The 24,757-nt window shown below is 41.7% G+C and overlaps 1 protein-coding gene across 5 annotated transcripts in view; it reads left to right on the forward strand.

Moving 5' to 3' along the window:
* Positions 1 to 652: 652 nt before the first annotated feature.
* Positions 653 to 24,757, forward strand: part of LOC106579418 (transient receptor potential cation channel subfamily M member 4) — a 115,916-nt gene continuing 91,811 nt past the window's right edge. For 3 of the 5 annotated variants that reach the window (XR_006760774.1, XM_014159310.2, XM_014159312.2), the window contains exons 1-6: positions 683 to 954; positions 2,612 to 2,673; positions 2,910 to 3,087; positions 19,110 to 19,290; positions 22,838 to 23,007; positions 23,639 to 23,816. Coding sequence is in view for 4 of the 5 variants with exons in the window: in XM_014159310.2 (XP_014014785.2) it covers positions 877 to 954; positions 2,612 to 2,673; positions 2,910 to 3,087; positions 19,110 to 19,290; positions 22,838 to 23,007; positions 23,639 to 23,816 (847 nt within the window). In the remaining variant the exon portion in view is untranslated. Of the gene's footprint in view, positions 955 to 2,611; positions 2,674 to 2,909; positions 3,088 to 19,109; positions 19,291 to 22,837; positions 23,008 to 23,638; positions 23,817 to 24,757 lie in introns of all 5 variants that reach the window. The other 2 variants (XM_014159313.2, XM_014159309.2) reach the window with 2 other exon arrangements.

Raw genomic sequence — 24,757 nt, forward strand, 5'->3', positions numbered from 1 at the left:
TTAGAGTGGCCTTTTATTGTGCTTTAATTCATGCTAAATTGTAATTATTTCGCCTCTATGGCCTATTAATTGCCTTACCTCCCTACTCTTCTACATTTGCACACACTGTATATAGATTTTTCTATTGTGTTATTGACTGTACGTTTGTTTAAGTGTAACTCTGGGTTGTTGTTTGTGTCGCACTGCTTTGCTTTATCTTGGCCAGGTCGCAGTTGTAAATGACAACTTGTTCTCAACTGGCCTACCTGGTTAAATAAAGGTGAAATAAAATTATCCCCAGCACAAGGTGCACCTGTGTAATGATCATGCTGTTTAATCAGCTTCTTGATATGCCACACCTGTCAAGTGGATGGATTGTTTTGGCAACAGAGAAATGCTCACCAACAGGAATGTAAGAAAAAGTGTGCACAACATTTTAGAGAAATAAGCTTTTTGTGCATATGGAACATTTCTAGGATATTTTATTTCAGCTCAATAAACATGGGACCAACACTTTACATGTTGCATTTATATTTTTGTTCTTGTTATTATGATATATTAAAGGTGGATAGTTTGGAGCATATTCAACGTTATTATCTGCATTATTAAGTCCTGCCACGCCTAAATTGTCTGTCTAGACTTGACTTGTTATTCATGTGCTGCATTGGTCTTACCCCATTTTCGCAATAAACTTTTTTCAGATTTCCTTCTATATACCCTTTCATGATTCTAACCACACCTACCTAGCATACGTGTCGACGAATGTAACCACAACGAAACTGGATTTTCATGCTCATTTCTGAACGCTCACCGCAATGCCACTAATTTAGAAAAGGTTCAATCAAATGGATAACCTATCTGTTCATAGTTTTTCGTGAATAAAACTAGGTATTTGAGATGAGCGATACGGAAGGAGAAGGCGGCGGCGAAATGTCAAAGACCGAGAAAGATCAGGTGGGAATGCTTCAAAAAATTGTGAGAAATTGTATTCCGTTGTAACCTAAAGTTGACTGTACAATACAGTATTGATTTACCGCATGTGAGGCTATTTATTATGTGGGGGCTAGACTACGATTAAAAAAGGCTGAGCGTACAGTGGCTCTTTGAATGCGTGGGTGGCGCGGCAGCAACAAGCTTTCAACACGGCTTCAAACAACATTTTGAAACTTGTCTTTCGAGTAGCCTATCTATGCACTACTGTAGAATGTGGGATAACAACATATTTATGGTATTATTCGTTTGTAAAATAAATGTTGTCTATTCTTCCTGGTATCACACTATTTCACAATTGATCAATTGTAAATCTGAGTGGTTTTACGCATTGTGGTTTTGCATACACTTTCACTGTGTTCCAAGCATCGCCAAAAGTAGTAGTGACCCCTCAAGCACTGCAATGCAGTGCCTTAAATCGCTACGCCACTCAAGAGGCACCCGTAAACTGCTTTAAAAACGATTGGTCTCCCAAAAATGCAACCCTCTGTTGAATTTCAAAATCCCGATTTGGCTCTCGAGCCAAAAAGTCTGTCCACCCCTGACCTTAACCATCTAAACTGGAACAGTTTGCAATAATAAATAAATCCAAGTAACATGTTGGATTAGTTTAACAAATGGTATGTTATTTATATTTCAGTAGCACAAGATTAATGAATCAATCAATGGGGTGGTAGGGTAGCCTAGTGGTTAGAGTGTTGGACTGGTAATCGAGAGGTTGCAAGTTCAAATCCCCGAGCTGACAAGGTACATATCTGCCGTTCTGCCCCTGAACCAGTGTTCTGAGGCTGTCATTGAAAATAAGAATTTGTTCTTAACTGACCTGCCTAGTTAAATCAAGGTAAAATAAAAATGTACAATTCTAAGTCAACCTGCAATAGAGCACGTGTCTGGTTTTTAATACCTGAACCAACACAAGAAATGTTACACTGAAGATCAACACTAGGTAAGACTGGCCTATTTGCTATGTAGGAGTAATAATGTGGCAAACCGGTGGCAGAGTTACTTGAAAATTATACCATTGTTGATTACATGCTTTTTTTCATTAACTATTTTCTCTTGAATAATATGGTCTATCCACTAGAAACTCATGACATGGACAATATGGACACAGATGTACATTTTAAGAAAATAAATATATTTTTTTAATATTATTATAAAGTATAAGTATAAATTACCACATTTTCCATAGATTACCTGTTAATTACTGAAATGACAGAAAATTCAGGTAACTTTGGTAAATTACTGGTAGTTTTGCAACACTACATGGCACTTATCTCAATGCACCTATTACTTTCAACCTTTGGGGGCATAGGTGAGGTTTCAAGGTGTCCCAGAAAAAGCTGGAGAAAAACTAGCAAACAGAAAACAGCAGCAAGGTCAATATTTTTCACATGTAATGCATGAGCACAGTTTGACAGGGTTGAAATATAAAAAACTGTGTCATATTTTGGAATTAATATTACAGGAGGCCTAACAGTTATGGCCTACTCTTAATTTAGTGAGGCACCCTGAAAGTCTCAGGGTGGAAACAGAACACCTGCAATAACGCACCAAATCATGTGTATTTTGCTTCTTGAATCAATGAAATATCATCAATCTTGATGGTTATAAACTAACCTTCTCCTAATTATAATTTCAGAGCTGGATACCCAAAATTATCAAGAAACGAGTGTGCACAACGTTCGTAGAGGATTCTTTCAGGTAAAGTCAAATCACATTCCCAGTTTCCCACATTCTCTACATTTGTTTTATTAACATTTGTAATTTTTCACCTATTGCTCAAAATAATGCAAGCTCAGGAGGCCAATAACTGTGTAAAGCTTGAATATAGTAATGATGAATAAAATTATGATTGTTATTCTTATAATGTAAATGATCAAAGTAATGATGAATCTTTTCCTATGTTGCTGCTGATTGTCCCATTTCCTCTCCCTTAGTAATGGCAGGCTGTGTCAGTGTGGGGGTACGCGGGACACCCATGATTCAGTGGCTCTGGGGGACTATTTCAGCACAGCCATCGTCAGCCACTGGGACAGCTCCCAGCATTCCTCTGAGTACCCCACCGACGCCTTTGGAGAGCTGGAGTTCGCCGGCGCCAGCAAGAGACACAGCAAAGTAGGTCTTTCTGTCTTTCTGTCTGTCTGTATGCTTCTCCCTCTCTCTACAGTGGTTCCTCCTTTAAAAGTTGCGAGATGACACCGCAGGACTTAGAGGTACCCAGCGTCACGGCTTCATTGCTCCAGACCACCGCAAGATGGAGTTAAAGCACTCATTATGCATTTGGGTCCCAAGGTTTTTATATGACCAATTATACCAAGTCGTTCCAATAACGAATTTGACGCGAGCCACCCATCCCTGGTGACTTTCTTAAGCAAAGATGGCTGACAAAACATTATGGTGAAGCAAATTTAAGTAATTATCATTTTAGTCATTTAGCGGACGCTCTTATCCAGAGCGTTTTACAGTAGTGAATGCATACATTTCATACATTTTCTTCTCCTTACTGGTCCCCGTGGGAATCGAACCCACAACCCTGGCGTTGCAAACACCATGCTCTACCAACTGAGCCACACAGGACACAGGAATTATAACGTCATAACGAGTCAAGCAAAAAATGTACAATTGAGAGGAATATGTTAGTTAATGTAGAGACAAACGATTGTGCATATTTTTTTGTCATAAATTTCATTTATGAAAATCACTATTTAGAAAGTTTTTTTTCAGTCATGTGCAATACCAGGTGTATCAAACTCCATTCTTTGAATTATGCTGTGTCTGCATGTATGTATTACAATTATACACTTCAACAGTCTTTACCACTCCTGCTCCTGGGACATCAATGATTACACATTGTAACTATGCAATAGACTAGAAACCTTGGTTTAAGTAAAGGCTGATTTGTAATTCATATATGTAGAATAAAAAACAGTCCAGCATGCCCACAAGCGAGCCACTCAGGCGAAGAATGACGCGTAGAAGAGAGCGAGGAACGAGATGGGAATTTTTTTTGCTCTGAGACCGGCATAGTAATGTAATGAAACGAGCAGGGAGCAGGTTTTGAAGCCTCAACATTTTGGCCTGGAGTCCAGCACGCTATCGACTGTGGCCACATGTATTAATTGGGGTTGGGGCCGATTGTGGCTAAAAACACTTTATCAATTGTAGTCTTTAACATGTGGAAAGGGGAAAAAGTATTATTATTAGTTTTTCACAAGCGTAGTAGGAGGATGGGCTATTAGCTGAACAATAGACTATTCAACCTTTACTAAAGAATTGTCTAAAAGCCAAGCTAGGTGTGAACCCCCCTCCCCAACTTGAGCTAGGTGTGAAATTCCCCCCACCCCCCTCTCCCCAACTAATCATTTGTATCTATCGTTCCACATCTACAGTGGCTTCCGAAAGTATTCACCCCCTTGGCATTTTCCTATTTTGTTACCTTACAACCTGGAATTAAAATAGATTTTTTGGGGGGTTTGTATCATTTGATTTAGCCAACATGGCTACCACTTTGAAGATTCAAAATATTTTTTTATTGTGAAACAAGCAAGAAATAAGACAAAAACTGAAAACTATTCACCCCCCCCAGTCAATACTTTGTAGAGCCACCTTTTGCAGCTGCAAGTCTCTTCGGGTATGTCTCTATAAGCTTGGCACATTTACATTTACGTCATTTAGCAGACGCTCTTATCCAGAGCGACTTACAAATTGGTGCATTCACCTTATGATATCCAGTGGAACAACCACTTTACAATAGTACATCTATATCTTTTTTTTTGGGGGGGGGTTAGAAGGATTACTTTATCCTATCCCAGGTATTCCTTAAAGAGGTGGGGTTTCAGGTGTCTACGGAAGGTAGTGATTGACTCCGCTGTCCTGGCGTCGTGAGGGAGCTTGTTCCACCATTGGGGTGCCAGAGCAGCGAACAGTTTTGACTGGGCTGAGCGGGAACTGTGCTTCCGCAGAGGTAGGGGGGCCAGCAGGCCAGAGGTGGATGAACGCAGTGCCCTTGTTTGGGTGTAGGGCCTGATCAGAGCCTGAAGGTACGGAGGTGCCGTTCCCCTCACAGCTCCATAGGCAAGCACCATGGTCTTGTAGCAGATGCGAGCTTCAACTGGAAGGCAGTGGAGTGTGTGGAGGAGCAGGGTGACGTGAGAGAACTTGGGAAGGTTGAACACCAGACGGGCTGCGGCGTTCTGGATGAGTTGTAGGGGTTTAATGGCACAGGCAGGGAGCCCCGCCAACAGGGAGTTGCAGTAATCCAGACGGGAGATGACAAGTGCCTGGATTAGGACCTGCGCCGCTTCCTGTGTAAGGCAGGGTCGTACTCTGCGAATCTTGTATAGCATGAACCTACAGGATTGTGTCACCGCCTTGATGTTAGCGGAGAACGACAGGGTGTTGTCCAGGGTCACGCCGAGCCTCTTAGCAGCTCCGTCTTGCCGAGGTTCATCTTGAGGTGGTGATCCGTCATCCACACTGAAATGTTTGCCAGACATGCAGAGATGCGATTCGCCACCTAGTTATCAGAAGGGGGAAAGGAGAAGATCTAGCTACTGGGACTTTTGGCCATTCTTCAAGGCAAAACTGCTCCAGCTCCTTCAAGTTGGATGGGTTCCACTGGTGTACAGCAATCTTTGTCATGCCACAGATTCTCAATTGGATTGAGGTCTGGTCTTTGACTAGGCCATTCCAAGACATTTAAATGTTTCCCAATAAACATCTCAAGTGTTGCTTTAGCAGTATGCTTAGGATCATTGTCCTGCTCAAAGGTGAACCTCGTTCCCAGTCTCAAATCTCTGGAAGACTGAAACGGGTGTCCCTCAAGAATTTTCCTGTATTTAGCACCATCCATCATTCCTTTAATTCTGACCAGTTTCCCAGTCCCTGCCAATGAAAAACATCCCCACAGCATGATGCTACCACCGCTATGCTTCACTGTGGGGATGGTGACTCGGGGTGATGAGAGGTGTTGGGTTTACGCCAGACATAGCGTTTATCTTGATGGCCAAAAAGCAACGTTTTTGTCTCATCTGAGTACCTTCTTCCATATGTTTGGGGAGTCTCCCACATGCCGTTTGGCGAACACTTTAAGCAATGGCTTTTTCCTGGCCACTCTTCTGTTAAGCCCAGCTCTGTGGAGTGTACGGCTTAAAGTGGTCCTATGGACAAATACTCCAATCTCTGCTGTGGAGCTTTGCAGCTGTGGAGCTTTGGGCTATCATTAATAGCCCAGTTGCTTTTGCAACTCTTCAACATTGTTCACACTGGATGGTTTTTGGGTACATTTTGGATATGTCACAATGTGACATATCCAAAATGTACCCAAAAACCATCCAGAGTGAACAATGTTGAAGAGTTGCAAAAGCAACTGGGCTATTAATGATAGCATTCCCTGTGAGAGCAGAGTGCATTAATTTCCTCCTTGCCTGGTCCGGGAGTTTTGGTGGGCAGCCCTCTCTTGGCAGGTTTGTTATGGTGACATATTCTTTCAATTTTTTTAAATAATATATTTAATGGTGCTATTTTTTAATAACCCAACCCTGATCTGTACTTCTCCACAACTTTGTCCCTGACCTGTTTGGATAGCTCCTTGGTCTTCATGGTGCCGCTTGCTTGGTGGTGCCCCTTTCTTAGTGGTGTTGCAGACTCTGGGGCATTTCAGAACAGGTGCCCCTTGCTTAGTGGTGTTGCAGACTCTGGGCCTTTCAGAACAGGTGTGAAAATATACTGAGTAGAGGTCGACCGATTAATCGGAATGGCCGATTAATTAGGGCCGATTTCAAGTTTTCATAACAATCGGTAATCGGTATTTTTGGCCGCCGATTTATCTATTTATTTAAATTTATTTTATGTTCTTTTTCTTTTTTTTCTTCTTTTTTTAAATAATATTTTTTAACTAGGCAAGTCAGTTAAGAACACATTCTTATTTTCAATGACGGCCTAGGAACGGTGGGTTAACTGCCTTGTTCAGGGGCAGAACGACAGATTATTAACTGGTCAGCTTGGGGATTCAATCTTGCAACCTTACGGTTAACTAGTCCAACGCTCTAACCCCCTGCTTTACATTGCACTCCACGAGGAGCCTGCCTGTTACGCGAATGCAGTAAGAAGCCAAGGTAAGTTGCTAGCTAGCATTACACTTATCTTATAAAAAACAATCAATCTATCAATCATAATCACTAGTTAACTACACATGGTTGATGATATTACTAGTTTATCTAGCCTGTCCTACGTTGCGGAACGGTTCCGTATTTCACTGAAAAAATAAACATTTTGTTTTCGAGATGATAGTTTCCGGATTCGACCATATTAATGACCTAAGGCTCGTATTTCTGTGTGTTTTTATTATATTATAATTAAGTGTATGATTTGATATTTGATAGAGCAGTCTGACTGAGCGGTGGTAGCCACCAGCAGGCTGGTAAGCATTCATTCAAACAGCACTTTCGTGCGTTTTGCCAGCAGCCCTTCCCAATTCTTCAAGCATTGCACTGTTTAAGCCTATCAACTCCCAAGATTAGGCTGGTGTAACCGATATGAAACGGCTAGCTAGTTAGCCGGGTGCGCGCTAATAGCGTTTCAAACTTCACTCGCTCTGAGACTTGGAGTAGTTGTTCCCCTTGCTCTGCATGGGTAACGCTGCTTCGAGGGTGGCTGTTGTTGATGTGTTCCTGGTTTGAGCCCAGGTAGGAGCGAGGAGAGGGACGGAAGCTATACTGTTACACTGGCAATACTAAAGTACCTATTAGAACATTTAATAGTCAAATTGAAATACAAATCGTATAGAGAGAAATAGTCCTATAATAACTACAACCTAAAACTTCTTACCTGGGAATATTGAAGACTCATGTTAAAAGGAACCACCAGCTTTCATATGTTCTCATGTTCTGAGCAAGGAACTTAAACGTTAGCTTTCTGTCACAGAAGTTGTCATGTAGAGAAGAGGACCAAGGCGCAGCGGGATTGTGGACACTCATGTTTATTAAAGGAAACATGTAAAGCATCCACTTGAACAAAAAAAACTATAAACAGTACTTACAATGGTAACAGTGTGGCAGGCTCAAACCAACGCAATGCACACAAACAACCACCCACAACCCCAAAGAAAAACACACACCTATATAGGACTTCCAATCAAAGGCAACTCAACACACCTGCCTTCAATTGGAAGTCCCAATCAACAATACAAACATACCCAACACAAACATGCCACGTCCTGACCAAAACTAAAACACTAGCTCCATCCATGACACTTTCTTACATGGCACATATTGCACTTTTACTTTCTTCTCCAACACTTTGTTTTTGCATTATTTAAACCAAATTGAACATGTTTCATTATTTATTTGAGGCTAAATTGATAGTATTTATGTATTATATTAAGTTAAAATAAGTATTCATTCAGTATTGTTGTAATTGTCATTATTACAAAGAAGTAAAAAAACCGTCCGATTAATCGGCATCGGCTTTTTGGCCCTCCAATAATCGGTATCGGTATCGGCGCTGAAAAATCATAATCGGCCGACCTCTAATACTGAGATCATGTGACACTTAGATTGCACACAGGTGGACTTTATTGAACTAATTATGTGACTTCTGAAGGTAATTGGTTGCACCAGATCTTATTTAGGGGTTTCATAGCAAAGGGGGTGAATACATATGCACGTACCACTTTTCCGGTGGAAATTCTTCATTTTTTGAAAGAAGTAATTTTTTTAAATTTCACTTCACCTATTTGGACTATTTTGTGTATGTCTATTACATGAAATCCAAATAAAAATCCATTTAAATTACAGGTTATAATGCGACAAAATAGGAAAAATGCCAAGGGGGATGAATTCTTTTGCAAGGCAATGTATCTACACATATCTTGCTACACACAGTTAGTGTTCTAAATAAAATTTATATATATATATATATATATATATATATACACTGCTCAAAAAAATAAAGGGAACACTTAAACAACACAATGTAACTCCAAGTCAATCACACTTCTGTGAAATCAAACTGTCCACTTAGGAAGCAACACTAATTGACAATAAATTTCACAAGCTGTTGTGCAAGTGGAAAAGACAACAGGTGGAAATTATAGGCAATTAGCAAGACACCCCCAATAAAGGAGTGGTTCTGCAGGTGGCCACTACCACAGACCACTTCTCAGTTCCTATGCTTCCTGGCTGATGTTTTGGTCACTTTTGAATGCTGGCGGTGCTTTCACTCTAGTGGTAGCATGAGACGGAGTCTACAACCCACACAAGTGGCTCAGGTAGTGCAGCTCATCCAGGATGGCACATCAATGCGAGCTGTGGCAAGAAAGTTTGCTGTGTCTGTCAGCGTAGTGTCCAGAGCATGGAGGCGCTACCAGGAGACAGGCCAGTACATCAGGAGACGTGGAGGAGGCCGTAGGAGGGCAACAACCCAGCAGCAGGACCGCTACCTCCGCCTTTGTGCAAGGAGGAGCAGGAGGAGCACTGCCAGAGCCCTGCAAAATGACCTCCAGCAGGCCACAAATGTGCATGTGTCTGCTCAAATGGTCAGAAACAGACTCCATGAGGGTGGTATGAGGGCCCGACGTCCACAGGTGGGGGTTGTGCTTACAGCCCAACACCGTGCAGGACGTTTGGCATTTGCCAGAGAACACCAAGATTGGCAAATTCGCCACTGGCGCCCTGTGCTCTTCACAGATGAAAGCAGGTTCACACTGAGCACATGTGACAGACGTGACAGAGTCTGGAGATGCCGTGGAGAACGTTCTGCTGCCTGCAACATCCTCCAGCATGACCGGTTTGGCGGTGGGTCAGTCATGGTGTGGGGTGGCATTTCTTTGGGGGGCCGCACAGCCCTCCATGTGCTCGCCAGAGGTAGCCTGACTGCCATTAGGTACCGAGATGAGATCCTCAGACCCCTTGTGAGACCATATGCTGGTGCGGTTGGCCCTGGGTTCCTCCTAATGCAAGACAACGCTAGACCTCATGTGGCTGGAGTGTGTCAGCAGTTCCTGCAAGAGGAAGGCATTGATGCTATGGACTGGCCCGCCCGTTCCCCAGACCTGAATCCAATTGAGCACATCTGGGACATCATGTCTCGCTCCATCCACCAACGCCACGTTGCACCACAGACTGTCCAGGAGTTGGCGGATGCTTTAGTCCAGGTCTGGGAGAAGATCCCTCAGGAGACCATCCGCCACCTCATCAGGAGCATGCCCAGGCGTTGTAGGGAGGTCATACAGGCACGTGGAGGCCACACACTCTACTGAGCCTCATTTTGACTTGATTTAAGGACATTACATCAAAGTTGAATCAGCCTGTAGTGTGGTTTTCCACTTTAATTTTGAGTGTGACTCCAAAGATATCCGATCCTCGTTTGCTAAGTCAAACGACACCGCTGGTCCTGCTCACACTGCCCTACCCTGTGCTTTGACCTCTTTCTCCCCTCTCTCTCCAGATGAAATCTCGCGTCTTTTGACGGCCGGCCGCCCAACAACCTGCCCACTTGACCCTATCCCCTCCTCTCTTCTCCAGACCATTTCCGGAGACCTTCTCCCCTACCTCACCTCGCTCATCAACTCATCCTTGACCGCTGGCTACGTCCCTTCCGTCTTCAAGAGAGCGAGAGTTGCACCCCTTCTGAAAAAACCTACACTCGATCCCTCCGATGTCAACAACTACAGACCAGTATCCCTTCTTTCTTTTCTCTCCAAAACTCTTGAACGTGCCGTCCTTGGCCAGCTCTCCTGCTATCTCTCTCAGAATGACCTTCTTGATCCTAATCAGTCAGGTTTCAAGACTGGGCATTCAATTGAGACTGCTCTTCTCTGTGTCACGGAGGCTCTCCGCACTGCTAAAGCTAACTCTCTCTCCTCTGCTCTCATCCTTCTAGACCTATCTGCTGCCTTTGATACTGTGAACCATCAGATCCTCCTCTCCACCCTCTCCGAGTTGGGCATCTCCGGCACGGCCCACGCTTGGATTGCGTCCTACCTGACAGGTCGCTCCTACCAGGTGGCGTGGCGAGAATCTGTCTCCGCACCATGCTCTCTCACCACTGGTGTCCCCCAGGGCTCTGTTCTAGGCCCTCTCCTATTCTCGCTATACACCAAGTCACTTGGCTCTGTCATATCCTCACATGGTCTCTCCTATCATTGCTATGCAGACGACACACAATTAATCTTCTCCTTTCCCCCTTCTGATAACCAGGCGGCGAATCGCATCTCTGCATGTCTGTCAGACATATCAGTGTGGATGACGGATCACCACCTCAAGCTGAACCTCGGCAAGACGGAGCTGCTCTTCCTCCCGGGGAAGGACTGCCCGTTCCATGATCTCGCCATCACGGTTGACAACTCCCTTGTGTCCTCCTCCCAGAGTGCTAAGAACCTTGGCGTGATCTTGGACAACACCCTGTCGTTCTCCACTAACATCAAGGCGGTGACCCGATCCTGTAGGTTCATGCTCTACAACATTCGCAGAGTACGACCCTGCCTCACACAGGAAGCGGCGCAGGTCCTTATCCAGGCACTTGTCATCTCCCGTCTGGATTACTGCAACTCGCTGTTGGCTGGGCTCCCTGCCTGTGCCATTAAACCCCTACAACTCATCTAGAACGCCGCAGCCCGTCTGGTGTTCAACCTTCCCAAGTTCTCTCACGTCACCCCGCTCCTCCGCTCTCTCCACTGGCTTCCAGTTGAAGCTCGCATCCGCTACAAGACCATGGTGATTGCCTACGGAGCTGTGAAGGGAACGGCACCTCCATACCTTCAGGCTCTGATCAGGCCCTACACCCAAACAAGGGCACTGCGTTCATCCACCTCTGGCCTGCTGGCCCCCCTACCTCTGAGGAAGCACAGTTCCCGCTCAGCCCAGTCAAAACTGTTCGCTGCTCTGGCACCCCAATGGTGGAACAAGCTCCCTCACGACGCCAGGACAGCGGAGTCAATCACCACCTTCCGGAGACACCTGAAACCCCACCTCTTTAAGGAATACCTAGGATAGGATAAAGTAATCCTTCTAACCCCCCCCTTAAAAGATTTAGATGCACTATTGTAAAGTGGTTGTTCCACTGGATATCATAAGGTGAATGCACCAATTTGTAATTCGCTCTGGATAAGAGCGTCTGCTAAAAGACTTAAATGTAATGTAATGTAATGTAAATCCAGACCTCCATGGGTTGATAAATTGGATTTCCATTGATTATTTTTGTGTGATTTTGTTGTCAGCACATTCAACTATATAAAGAAAAAAGTATTTAATAAGATTATTTCATTCAGATCTAGGATGTGTTATTTTAGTGTTCCCTTTATTTTTTTGAGCAGTGTATTTATTGGTCATGGCTCCCGAGTGGCGCAGCAGTCTAAGGCACTGCATCTCGGTGCAAGAGGCTTTACTACAGTCCCATGTTCGAATTCAGGCTGTATCACATCCGACCGTGATTGGGAGTGCCATAGGGCGGTGCACAATTTGCCCAGCATCATCCGGGTTTGGCCCAGGGTAGGCCGCCATTTGTAAATAAGAATTTGTTCTTACCTGACTTATCTAGTTAAATAAAGGTTCAATTTAAAAAACAACTGGCGGCAATCAATAGGTGAACAGTGGCTGGTGCTGAAAATATATCTAACTTGTTATGAAAGTGTTGCACACCAACAGATAGAGAAAACCTACACCAGTCAAGCAATTCATTTCAATATTAATATTTGTTTTAATTTGACTTTACAAACAACAAGAGGGCTTAATTGGAGTCTATTTCTTCAGAGCCTAGACCTATATAAAATAACTTAACTGGCTGAGGTAGGCTATGAGGTTTAACAGCCTAATAGAAGTAGGATTTATTTTATTAGGCCTACTTACAATTGCAACTGGTCAGAAATGTAGCATCCTACATAAAACAATAATTTTAAGAAAAAAAGTATGCACGTTCGAACTAAAACAATGTAACTAATAATGAAAAGCGCACATTTGTAAATCCCAAGCTCTAAAAGTAATTGGAAAGTTAGATACATATTATGTGTGACACAATAAAGAATGTAAACAATATGTAAACAAGATGCTGTGTTTTTATTTACAGTAGTGATGGACAACTGGAGGCATTTTGAAAACAAGTTTTCAAGCACATGTTTTTCAAAACTGTAGCAGGTGTAGCCCATCATGCAAATGTTTCCTATTAGTAGGACAATGGACTTTTTATAACCCGGCTACTGTTGTGAAAATCCCTCAACTTGCAATTTATTCGATGCTTAAGTACTCTAAAATGTTACATTTCTAACTCAAAACAGCAGTACAGTATTTCTTATCAACATCTTTATGCTTTCGTTAATAAAATAGAATAACGAGAAAAAATGCACTCAAATGGAGATGTTTATATAAACTACATTTTAGTCGCACTTCCACCCAGCTCCATGACCACAGTTAAAACCTTGCTGAGATTAATGTATTTGTTGCATTGTTGGGTCGCCAATTTCTCTTGCCAAAGCATCTTGATGGCCTTGACTAGTTCATCTTTGCTTGTCGGCTTGGCAGAGTTAAGGACGAATGTTTTCAGTTGATGCCAAACAAGTTCGATCTCGTTTAAATCAGGAGACCAACATGTAGAGATTAAAAAAAGTTTTTTAAACATACTGGTTTTGTAGGTCTTTTACTTATTTGTATTTAGCCTTTATTTTACTACATAAAGGTCTACTTACTCTGCTGCCGTCTTGACCCAGTTTATGCCCTCATTTGCAATGCAAACCCCTGCGGCAGTGTGTTTTGGGTCATTGTCTGCATTTGGAGAAGAAAATACATTTAGGTACAATAATAGAAATATACATGTAAATAGGCCTAAATGTAACAAAATATTGCTATAATCCTACCTTGAAATAAACGATGTGTACCCAGAAACACTTCTCTGACAGGGTCCAGCATATCTCTGATTTCTTCATCGTTTTCATCAAGCCAGCTTCTTTCTATGGTGCTACCCGTTCCAGGGTTAGGACTGTAACCACCAGAGGACTTGAAAATGAGCCGGAGCTGAGAGGATCACCAAAACCTGAAGTTATTTTGGTTTAAGAGCATTTTATATAAAAAAAGTAGGTATATAGCCTATCAATGTGTAGGTATACTGTGTAATAAAATCGATAATTGTGTACTTAAAACATGAATGTGTATTTGCAGAGCTTACAACCATCTGTGGAGATCAGTGGAAAAAGGGCTGAAAAAAACGCATGGCTACCAAGAAAGCGGTTAGGGCTAGGGTCCTTTTTTCAGAATTTCCCCCTGACTGACGTGCCCAAAGTAAACTGCCTGTTACTCAGGCCCAGAAGCCAGGATATGCATATAATTGGTACAATTGGATAGAAAGCACTTTGAAGTTTGTAGAAATGTTACAATAATATATAAGACTATAACACAATTTATATGGTAGGAGAAAATCCAAAGAAAAACCACCCAGAAGTTTTTTTTTTGAGATCCCATGCTCTTACAATGGAAAGCTATGGGTCCTATGCAATTCCAGCTCCCAGATTGAAATTCTTATGGCTTCCACTAGATGTCAACAGTCTTTATTCAAGGTTTCAGGCTTGTTTCCTCCAAAACGAGGAAGAATTTTGAGTTTTGGTACTGGGAGTCACAGTTGGAAATCAGTCTGTGGGTGCGCGATGAAGAGGACACACACTTTTCTATTGAACATACTTCTTTCCGTATGAAATATTATAGTTTAATCACATTTTAGGGTACCTGAGGATTAAATAGAAACGTAGTTTGGCTTGTTTTAACAAAGTTCAGTGGTAGCTTTATGGATTCCTTTGTCTGCATGTTGAATTCAAATCGATGGCGCCAACTAAACTGACTTTTTGGGAAATAAAGAAGCATTTTATCTAACAAAATGACCATGCATGTTGTAGCTGGGACCCTTTGGATTGCAAATCAGAGGAAGATTTTCAAAAAGTGATTATTTAATCGCTATTTGTGATTTTATGAAGCCTGTGCTGGTTGAAAAATATGTTGATGTGGGGCGCTGTCCTCAAACAATCGCATGGCATGCTTTCGCTGTAAAGCCTATTGTAAATTGAACAATGCAGTTAGATTAACAAGAATTTAAGCTTTTAACCGATATAAGACACTTGTATGTACCTAGATGTTTAATATCATACATTTTTAAGATTATTTATTTGAATTGCGCGCCCTCCAATTTCACCAGAAATTGTCGACAGGTGTCCCGCTGACGGGACGCCTAGCCCTAAGATTAAGCTAGATTCTTAAAATGTGTACGCCTCATTTGTGTGTTGGAGTCACTTTTAATTCTTAATTGATCTTCCGTTTCTATCACAGGCCACTGTAATCTATGGGGGCTCAGGGTGGTACCATTCTGATCATCTGATGAAGGTGCTCATGGGCGAGGAACGAGATGGAGTCCCAATCCATGCTAGGCACACTTGTGAGCTCTGGAACTCCACCTCCGACAGGCAGAGTAAACATATGTGGCGGGTTCGTCAGGTCGTCGGTTCACCCTGACATTTCCGTTCCTCTTCTGACAACAGAACTTGACCAACTGCTCACCAGGCACAGCATGGGCCGCCAGGACCGTTATGCTGCTCTTGTTATGCTGCTCTTGTTATGCTGTTCTTGTTATGCTGTTCTGCTATTCCAAGGATGTGTAACTGAAGAATATAGAGTAAAAATACTCTTTCAAAATGCTGATGTTTATTTCCATAACAAATGAATTTGTCAAATACTCCATGATATTCTTAAGATATGTGTTGACTGAATATAAGCTAGTGATGTCTGCTAAAAAAGAATTCTAAATAACAAACTGGCTTTATTTACAAATTAGTGAGAATGTCTCTCCCCATGTTCAAGAATTGCCTTTTTCTCACTCACTCTAGGTTAAATAAAAACAACATCTCCAAAATATTGTTACTTTTTAAACAAAGCGATTATTATTAATTCCTTTAGAATTATATAAAAGTGTCTTATCTAATGGAAAATGCCCTTAGATATCAGTTTAGAGTCCTCCGATCCTCTAAATGTAATTATCGGTGGAGAGTTACGTCATTGAAAAAAAATATTTTTAGATATACTGTAGGCCTACCATAGCCAAAATGAGTCTCACTAGTGTTGAGAAATGTTCTGTTAAAAATGGTGTAGGTCTTATTTATTTAAAGAGCAAATTGAAGTTAGAAGCAAAAGCCTACAACTGTTTTAGCACCGTTTTACGCTGCTCTGAGGCAAGCATGGGGACTGGTCTTGATAAATCAATGAGATTTTTATTTTCACTTAATCTTTGTTTGGGTATTGGTTAGACAAGAATTTGAAAATTCAGGTGCAGAAATGTTATGCTCTTAGTGCAAACTTTATTTAACTAGGCAAGTCAATTCTTATTTAGAAGGACAGCCTACTCCTTCCTCCCTGTTGGGGAATTGAACCCCGGTCGCGCACGTGCCCTGGGGGGATTCTTTAGCTAAATAGCCCAGTACTGTACTGCGACCGTCACGTTGTACAGCGCCATATTTTCCGTTCAATCCTAATTGAAACCCAGAGGGTTTTTAGTTTTTCTTAGAATAGAAAAAAACATAATATTAATCAAATTAATTAAGCAAGTACCAGTCAAAAGTTTGGACACACCTACTCATTCCAGAATTTTTCTTTATTTTTACTATTTTTTACATTGTAGAATAATAGTGAAGACATCACAACTATGAAATAATACATATGGAATCAGTTAAAAACAAATTCCTATTTACAAGGACAGCCTACTCCTTCCTCCCCATTGGGGATTTGAAACCCGGTCTCCCGCGTGCCCCACATTCTGTAGTACAGACATGGCCTGCTCTCCCTTAACCTCTATGGGCTAGGTGGGACGCAAGCGTCCCACCCGTGGTGCACTCCATCAACAGCAGGTGCATTTCAAGAGCGGCAAATTTGAATCCAAATAAATGTCAAAATTCAAATTTTTCAAACATACAACTATTTTACACCCTTTGAAAGATAAACATCTCCTTAATCTAACCACGTTTTACGATTTCAAAAAGGTTTTACGGCGAAAGCATAAATTTAGAGTATGTTAGGACAGTACATTTACAAGAGTTGTGTGTAATGTTGTGCCAATTCAAAGACAGGCGTCACCAAAACCATAAAATCAGCTAAAATTATGCACTAACCTTTTACAATCTCCAACAGATGACACTCCTAGGACATTGTGTTAGACAATGCATGCATTTTTAGTTATATCAAGTTCATATTTATATCCAAAAACAGCGTTTTACTGTGGCGTTGATGTTCAGGAAATCGTTTCCCTCCAATAACCGGCATTCAAGTCAGCACCACAAATTAAATAATTAAAATTAGAAAACATTGGTAAAATATTATATTGTCATTTAAAGAATTATAGATTTACATCTCTTGAACGCAATCAACTTGCCAGATTTAAAAATAACCTTACTGGGAAATCACACTTTGCAATAATCTGAGCACTGCGCCCAGAAAAATACGCGTTGCGATACAGACTAGCCGCCATGTTGGGGAGATCTAAAATCGAAAATACTATGTAAATAATCCATTACCTTTGATTCTCTTCATCAGATGTCACTTCCAGGTATCACAGGTCCATAACGAATGTAGTTTTGTTCAAAAAAGCTCATCATTTATGTCCAAAAATCTCCGTCTTGTTAGCACATGATCTAAGCCCGCCGGACTTCACTTCATGAACGAGGGGAAAAAATATATTTACGTTCGTTCAAACATGTCAAACGTTGTATAGCATAAATCATTAGGGCCTTTTTAACCAGAACATGAATAATATTCAAGGTGGACGAATGCATTCTCTTTTATAACGTATTGGAACGAGGGTACCCAACATGAACTCGCGCGCCAGATGTCTAATGGGCCATCATCGTTCCATGGCTCTTGTTCGGTCAGATCTCCCTCCAGAAGACTCAAAACACTTTGTAAAGGCTGGTGACATCTAGTGGAAGCAATAGGAAGTGCCAAAATATTCCTCAGCCCCTGTGTTTTTCAATGGCATAGGTTTAAAGGTAATACAACACATCAGGTATCCACTTCCTGTCAGAATCTGTCTCAGGGTTTTGCCTGCCAAATGAGTTCTGTTATACTCACAGACACCATTCAAACAGTTTTAGAAACTTTAGGGTGTTATATATATATATAATAAGTATATGCATATTCTAGTTACTGGGTAGGGTTAGTAACCAGATTAAATCGGTACATTTTTTTTATCCAGCCGTGCAAATACTGCCCCCTAGCCCTAACAGGTTATGTAAGGCATTAGGCACTTTCCCATGTTTACTACAGTATATATTGTAGACTGCACAGAAGCCTAATAAACAAATAAACACATTTTGTTAATAATATAATGATAAAAATACTCTTTCAAAATGCAGATGTTGATTTAGTTATGGATCCATAACGAATTACTATGGAATAAATATCACTGATTTACAGAAATATTGGAACAAAGTTGTCTAATGAAGGCAAACAATTTAGAATCCTCCAATCCTGTAGCCTTCTCCTGACCGTCACGTTGTACAGCACCATATTTTCCATTCCATGAGGGTTTCGTTTTTTGTTTTCTATGAATAGAAACACCATAATATTAATCAAATTAATTAAGCCAAATTTCTTAAAATCAATCCCATATACTATGTTATTACAAAAAGGTTTAAAATTCTCTGGTAACGCCAATACAGAAGACTATCAAATGCTTCTCAAAGATGTCCTCTGGTGGTCAAACTAGCAATAAGTTGCATTAACAGAAAAAATGGCTGACAAATAGATAGTGTGCCACAGAATGCTGCAGCAGCCCCAAGGTGTGCCGCAGTATGACGCAACTTTTAAAGGAGGAACCACTGTAGATCTATTTGCTTTCTCTCACTATGTATGTACTTGTCTTACTGTTTCTCTCTCTGCTGCTTCCATCTTTCATACTGCTTTCTTTCCCCTGTCAACATTCATTTTGTTCCTGAATTGATTAATCATCATTACTATGGCTTTCTGGTAGTAATGATAGAGCAGAGACACAGATATTTTACATTAGTGCAGATGAAGGGAAGGAGACGAAGAGAGTATACTATACTTTAAACTATATACAATATTATTGTATAGACTGTCTACTATTGGCATGTACCATTCTTTCTCTCTCTCCCCTAGTTCCTGCGTCTCTCGTGGGACACCCCTCCTTCCATCGTCTACACCCTGATGACGGCCCACTGGGGGCTACCTCCGCCCAACCTGGTGGTGTCAGTGGTGAGCGGGGAGGGGAGGGCAAAGGTCAAGACGTGGGTACGGGAGGTCCTGAGGCAGGGATTGGTCAAAGCCTCCCAGAGCACAGGTACTGATGGAACCGCCTCCTCTCCTTACTCAATGGCACTTTCTGAACACACATGTGCATAAAGATGGCAGAATACAGATATGATGTCATTGTTTTAGCACTATCTACAGAGTTTTAAACTATGGCGCACAACATTGTTCAATTGGGATCATCTATACTGTGCTAAATACAGATATAAAAAGAGGGTAACGGTGAGAAAGCTACAATACAGAAAACGTATCAAACGAGGTAAGTCCATGGAGGCCGCCACCTTTGTGCACATCCGCTTTTATAAATCATAATGAGTAGGTGAGTTTTTTGATATACTGTAATCAGTAGCGGCCATTTAAGATGGACAGTTATTATTATTTTTTTATTATTTTTTTATATTATAATTTTTTTTCTATTACAGCATGTCATTCATATTCCATTCAGTCAGGTCAATGTAACATTGACAGGTTTAAGCTACTACATGATACTCAAATTTTCCCTAACCCATCATGAGGTTGCTACAACCTAGCCTGTAACTGAAAGTTTACAACATAGGTGCACAGGTCGAGAGAACATTTTTAGTAATCAAAATAACAGACAGTGACACATTCAATACCATCTTCCACACTCTTGCCTGCATCTAGTTAATCTTGGGTGTAATCAACAGTTGCAAACGAGAGTTTCTGTTGGACAAATTCAGGTATGTTTATACCCGTTTCGATCCGTTTGCTTCCGTTTATCCCCATTTTTCAACAGAATCGGCAGAATGACTACACACACAAACACAGTTCACTTTCATAGCAGCCAAATACAAACAGCATGATCATTTTTATCGTTGTATAATTCCTTCTCGCATCTACGCGATCTCCTCCTCTCACATTTTCCCTTCACTTGTGGACATAAGTGCACAACACATTAGCTGTCTGTGACCAGACGAAAAAACCTTCCCAAGCCAAACCTTCATATCATAACCACTAACCTCTACACATAGCCTACATTGTTGTCACCATATTAGTTAACGTCATAGCCGCTACAATCATGCAGTACAGTGTATAGTCAGCAAGCAGTTTAGCAGTTACACTGGAGGGCCCCGGTGGCATTAAATTAATAAAACCAGAAGCTTTCCTTGACTTGGAAGAGTTCCAGTGTTAGATAGCCATAGCCAGCTAGCTAACATAGCACCCCTCTCTGTTTGAGCCACGTGTTTGAGTAGGTAAAAACTAGCTAGCTAGTTGGGATGGCAGATTCATTTTCTGATCCTTTGATTGGGTGGACAACATGTCAGTTCATGCTGCAAGAGCTCTGATAGGTTGGAGGATGTCCTCCCGATGTTGTCATAATTACTGTGTAAGTCTATGGAAGGGGGTAAGAACCATGAGCCTGCTAGATCAATGTACCAAGAGGAGGACGGAAACTAGCTGTCCTCCAGGTAGATCACGGTGCTTCCCTACAGAGTGCTGTTGAGGCTGCTTTAGACCTTCATTGCAAAAAGTGTGTTTTAATAAATTATTTGGTGATGTGAATATATTTAGTATATTTTCTGTAAGTGCGTACTTATAGCAACAGGAAAGACACTAAGAACTGAAGACAATTCTCACACTACTGTATGACCTCTGCCTTGCATAACCGCAATACAACTCTCTCGCCGTGCAATACCACAGTGAGTGTGAGAATATTTATTGTTTTGTCTTGAACTCTTAGGCCTCAGAGTGACTTCTGGAGAACAACAAGTAGCTGGTGCGGGCCCGTGGCCTTGTCACTTCTGGAGAGAGGAAATGGTCATTGTACTCCAAATTAGTCCCATACCCCGAGGGGTGATAGGGAATCGTGGAAATCCACTACTGTTCGTAGCTGTCCCGCACTCTACACTCTCTGACCCAGTGGTTACCAAAGTTGTACAAGCTGTGACCCACCTTTCTGATCCTTTTTGAATTTTCCTGTGACCCTTTGAATATGCTAGGATGACTGCATATTTGGAAAACCTTGCTCTCTAACCTGCCATTTCCATAAGGAGAGGGGTCTTTCAAGGGATAATACAATTGCATGAATTGTCTCTCCCCAAGGGGTTCATATCTCTAGGTATTCTGCTCCATCTAGATTATTAGTAAGTGGGTTTATTATTTTTTTTAATTCACCTTTGCTGTGTTTCAGCCTCCTATGCAATATATAACATTCCTTTAATATTTTTTTTTACATTTAACTAGGCAAGTCAGTTAAGAACAAATTCTTATTTACAATGATGGCCTACACCGGCCAAACCCGGACGACGCTGGGGATTTGTGCGCCGCTCTATGGGACTCCCAATGTAACGGCTGTCTTCGTGAAGAGAGGACCAAGGCGCAGCGGGTTGCGTGCTCATCATTATATTTATTAAATAAATGTAAACACGGAAAAACAATAAACAAAGAACCGATGACCGGAAACAGTTTAGCAGGCTATACACATAACAGCAGTGCTAAAGACAACTACCCACAATTAACAAACAAAACACATCCCTATATATAGGACTCTCAATCAAAGGCAACTACAAACACCTGCCTTCAATTGAGAGTCAATTACCTAACATAGAAATACAAAAACATAGAACATAACCCAAAACCCGGAAATAATAAATCAAACACCCTTCTAAACAAACCACCACCCGAACCACATAAAACAAATACCCTCTGCCACGTCCTGACCAAACTACAATCACAAATAACCCCTATACTGGTCAGGACGTGACACCCAATCACAGCCAGTTGTGATACAGCCTGGATTCGAACCAGGGTGTCTGTAGTGACACCTCAACCGCTTAGATGCAGTGCCTTAGACTGTTGCGCTACTCAGGAGCCCTTTTATGAGATGCTCTGGTTTTTAGCACTTCATTGAGAAGCTCTACTCCCACTACTACCACTCCCCCACTCCGGCATCACATACGACACCCACCATTATCTAGGTTAAAAGCTACTGCTGATGCAAGTACAAATAACTATAAACTTAAGAGTGGGAGGAAAGAGAGAGTAATTGGCTCAATAAGGAGAAGTACAAGGAGAGGACAGATGTATTTAGACAATCAATAATCCTGAATTAAATATTGAATATTTTGACTAAAGAACCATTTACATTTACATTTACGTCATTTAGCAGACGCTCTTATCCAGAGCGACTTACAAATTGATAATGAGTGAGTGAGTTGCCATGACTTTTGTTTTTTGTAACATTTGGTCTCTATAAAAGTGGCCTCACCATTCTACAACATTAGGCCTACTCAGTTGTTTTCCTAGAAAGCAACTGACAATGACAGAATCGTCTGCTAACTTTATTAGCTATTTCTCTTGAATCATATTTGCTCCAAGTAACCATCATTACTTGTCAATGTAATACCATCTTACCACTTTGAACTGGAAATATACTTGATCATGTATTAACACCCCATGATATTCTCCCCTCTCTTTCTCTCTCTCACACACACACACACACACACACACACACACACACACACACACACACACACACACACACACACACACACACACACACACACACACACACACACACACACACACACACACACACACACACACACCTACTACAGGAGCGTGGATACTTACTGGAGGCCTGCGTGAGGGTGTCGGGAGGTGTGTAGGGGAAGCGGTAAGGGACCATGCCACCGCTGCCTCTTCTGTCTCCCTGAACAAGGTGGTGGCTCTGGGCATCGCTCCCTGGGGCCTGGTCCACAACCGCCAGCAGCTGGTCAATCCGCAGGTAATGCACGCACGCTATCGTGCCGAACCAAACAGCTAACTCAGATATTTCCTTTTCACATTGTCTCTTTCAGCATAGTTCAAGAAACTATGGTGGAAATGATGGTGGATATCTTGGCTTGGCTCGGTTTGGCTCAGTTTTATTTATTTAAAAAATATATATTATATAAGCAAAACAGTGCGACACAAACAACAACACAGAGTTACACATGGAATAAACAAACGTACAGTCAATAACACAATAGGAAAAAAGTCTATATACAGTGTGTGCAAATGGCATGAGGAGGTTAGGCAATAAATAGGCCATAGTATTTAGGCCAAGTAATTACAATTCAGCAAATTAAGACTGGAGTGATAGATGTGCAGATGATGTGCAAGTAGAAATACTGGTGTGCAAAAGAGCAAAAAAGTCAATAAAAACAATATGGGGATGAGGTAGGTAGATTGGATAGGCTATTTACAGATGGGCTGTGTATAGCTGCCGCGATTGGTAAGCTGATCAGATAGCTGATGTTTAAAGTTAGTGAGGGAGATATAAGTCTCCAACTTCAGCGATTATTGCAATTCGTTCCAGTCACAGTAGTATGAAAAGCCCTCATGTTCTGACCATGTCTTGTTTCCCCCTCTTTCAGGGTAGCTTCCCTGCTAGGTACTACTTCCAGAACACGTCCCGTGACTCATGTTGCCTGGACAACAACTACCAGGCCTTCCTTCTGGTGGATGATGGGAGTGTAGGCCGCAGAGGGGGCGAGGCAGGCTTCAGGGCCCGGCTGGAGGACTATATTTCCCATCAGCGCACAGGCATCTGGGGTGAGAGACGTTGGATTCAAATACGTCAATTTAGTCTATGTTCTAATTCAGGCTAAACAAAAGCACGTGCCTCAGGTAAACCATGTGAGAAATAAGGGCACTACTTCCGGTGGAGGGCGTCTTTATTTGAATCCATACTAGTATATGGTTTTATCTTGTTGTTGCCACTTGACTGCGTGTCTTCAACCTATCCAAAATTCATCCTTTCCTCCTCCTTTCTTGAAGTAATCACTCATCAGCATGACTGGACAATCATGTTAGATCAGTGATCACCTCAAGGAAAGATGCATTTGGAACTATTCGAACAGGGCTGCCTTTTGTCTCTGTTGCCCTGCTGTTGTGGTTCTGGTTGAACTGGATAGGTTAAAGCTAGGCTGTCAGGTGGCAACACCAAGCTATTACCATATTACTTACACTAGTATTGATTTGAATTCTAGAGGATGATTAACCCTTTCACACGTACCATCACACGGGGTGTGATCGTTCTACAGTGGTCCCTGAAGCGTACGATCACACCCCGTGTGATTAGAACACTAATTTAGAATGCTCATTTAGAACGGCCAGTTTCGAATGACGCAACAATCAACATTTGAGCTGGCCACACTTTTTTCAGAAACTATTTACACAAACAGTCCTTACGTAAACTATACCATGAATTAGCTAATAGCAATTACTATGTACAATTATTGAAAGTAATCCGACAATTAGTTTCAGCGCGCAGCTGGCCACACTTTTTTCATAAACTATTTACACAAACACAGTCCTTACAAAGTTATGTCCAGAATGTGAGCAGTTTATTTTTGGATGCAATGTTCAGATATTCACAGAAGTATCTATAGCATAACACAATCATCCTAACCGGAAAAATGTAGGCTACATTTGTCCTAGCGCTGAGGAAAGATTGACGCAACACAAGCGGTCATATTTTCTAACTCTCGGCT

The sequence above is a fragment of the Salmo salar genome, chromosome ssa19, assembly GCF_905237065.1.
Source record: "Salmo salar chromosome ssa19, Ssal_v3.1, whole genome shotgun sequence".
Taxonomy (NCBI): domain Eukaryota; kingdom Metazoa; phylum Chordata; class Actinopteri; order Salmoniformes; family Salmonidae; genus Salmo; species Salmo salar.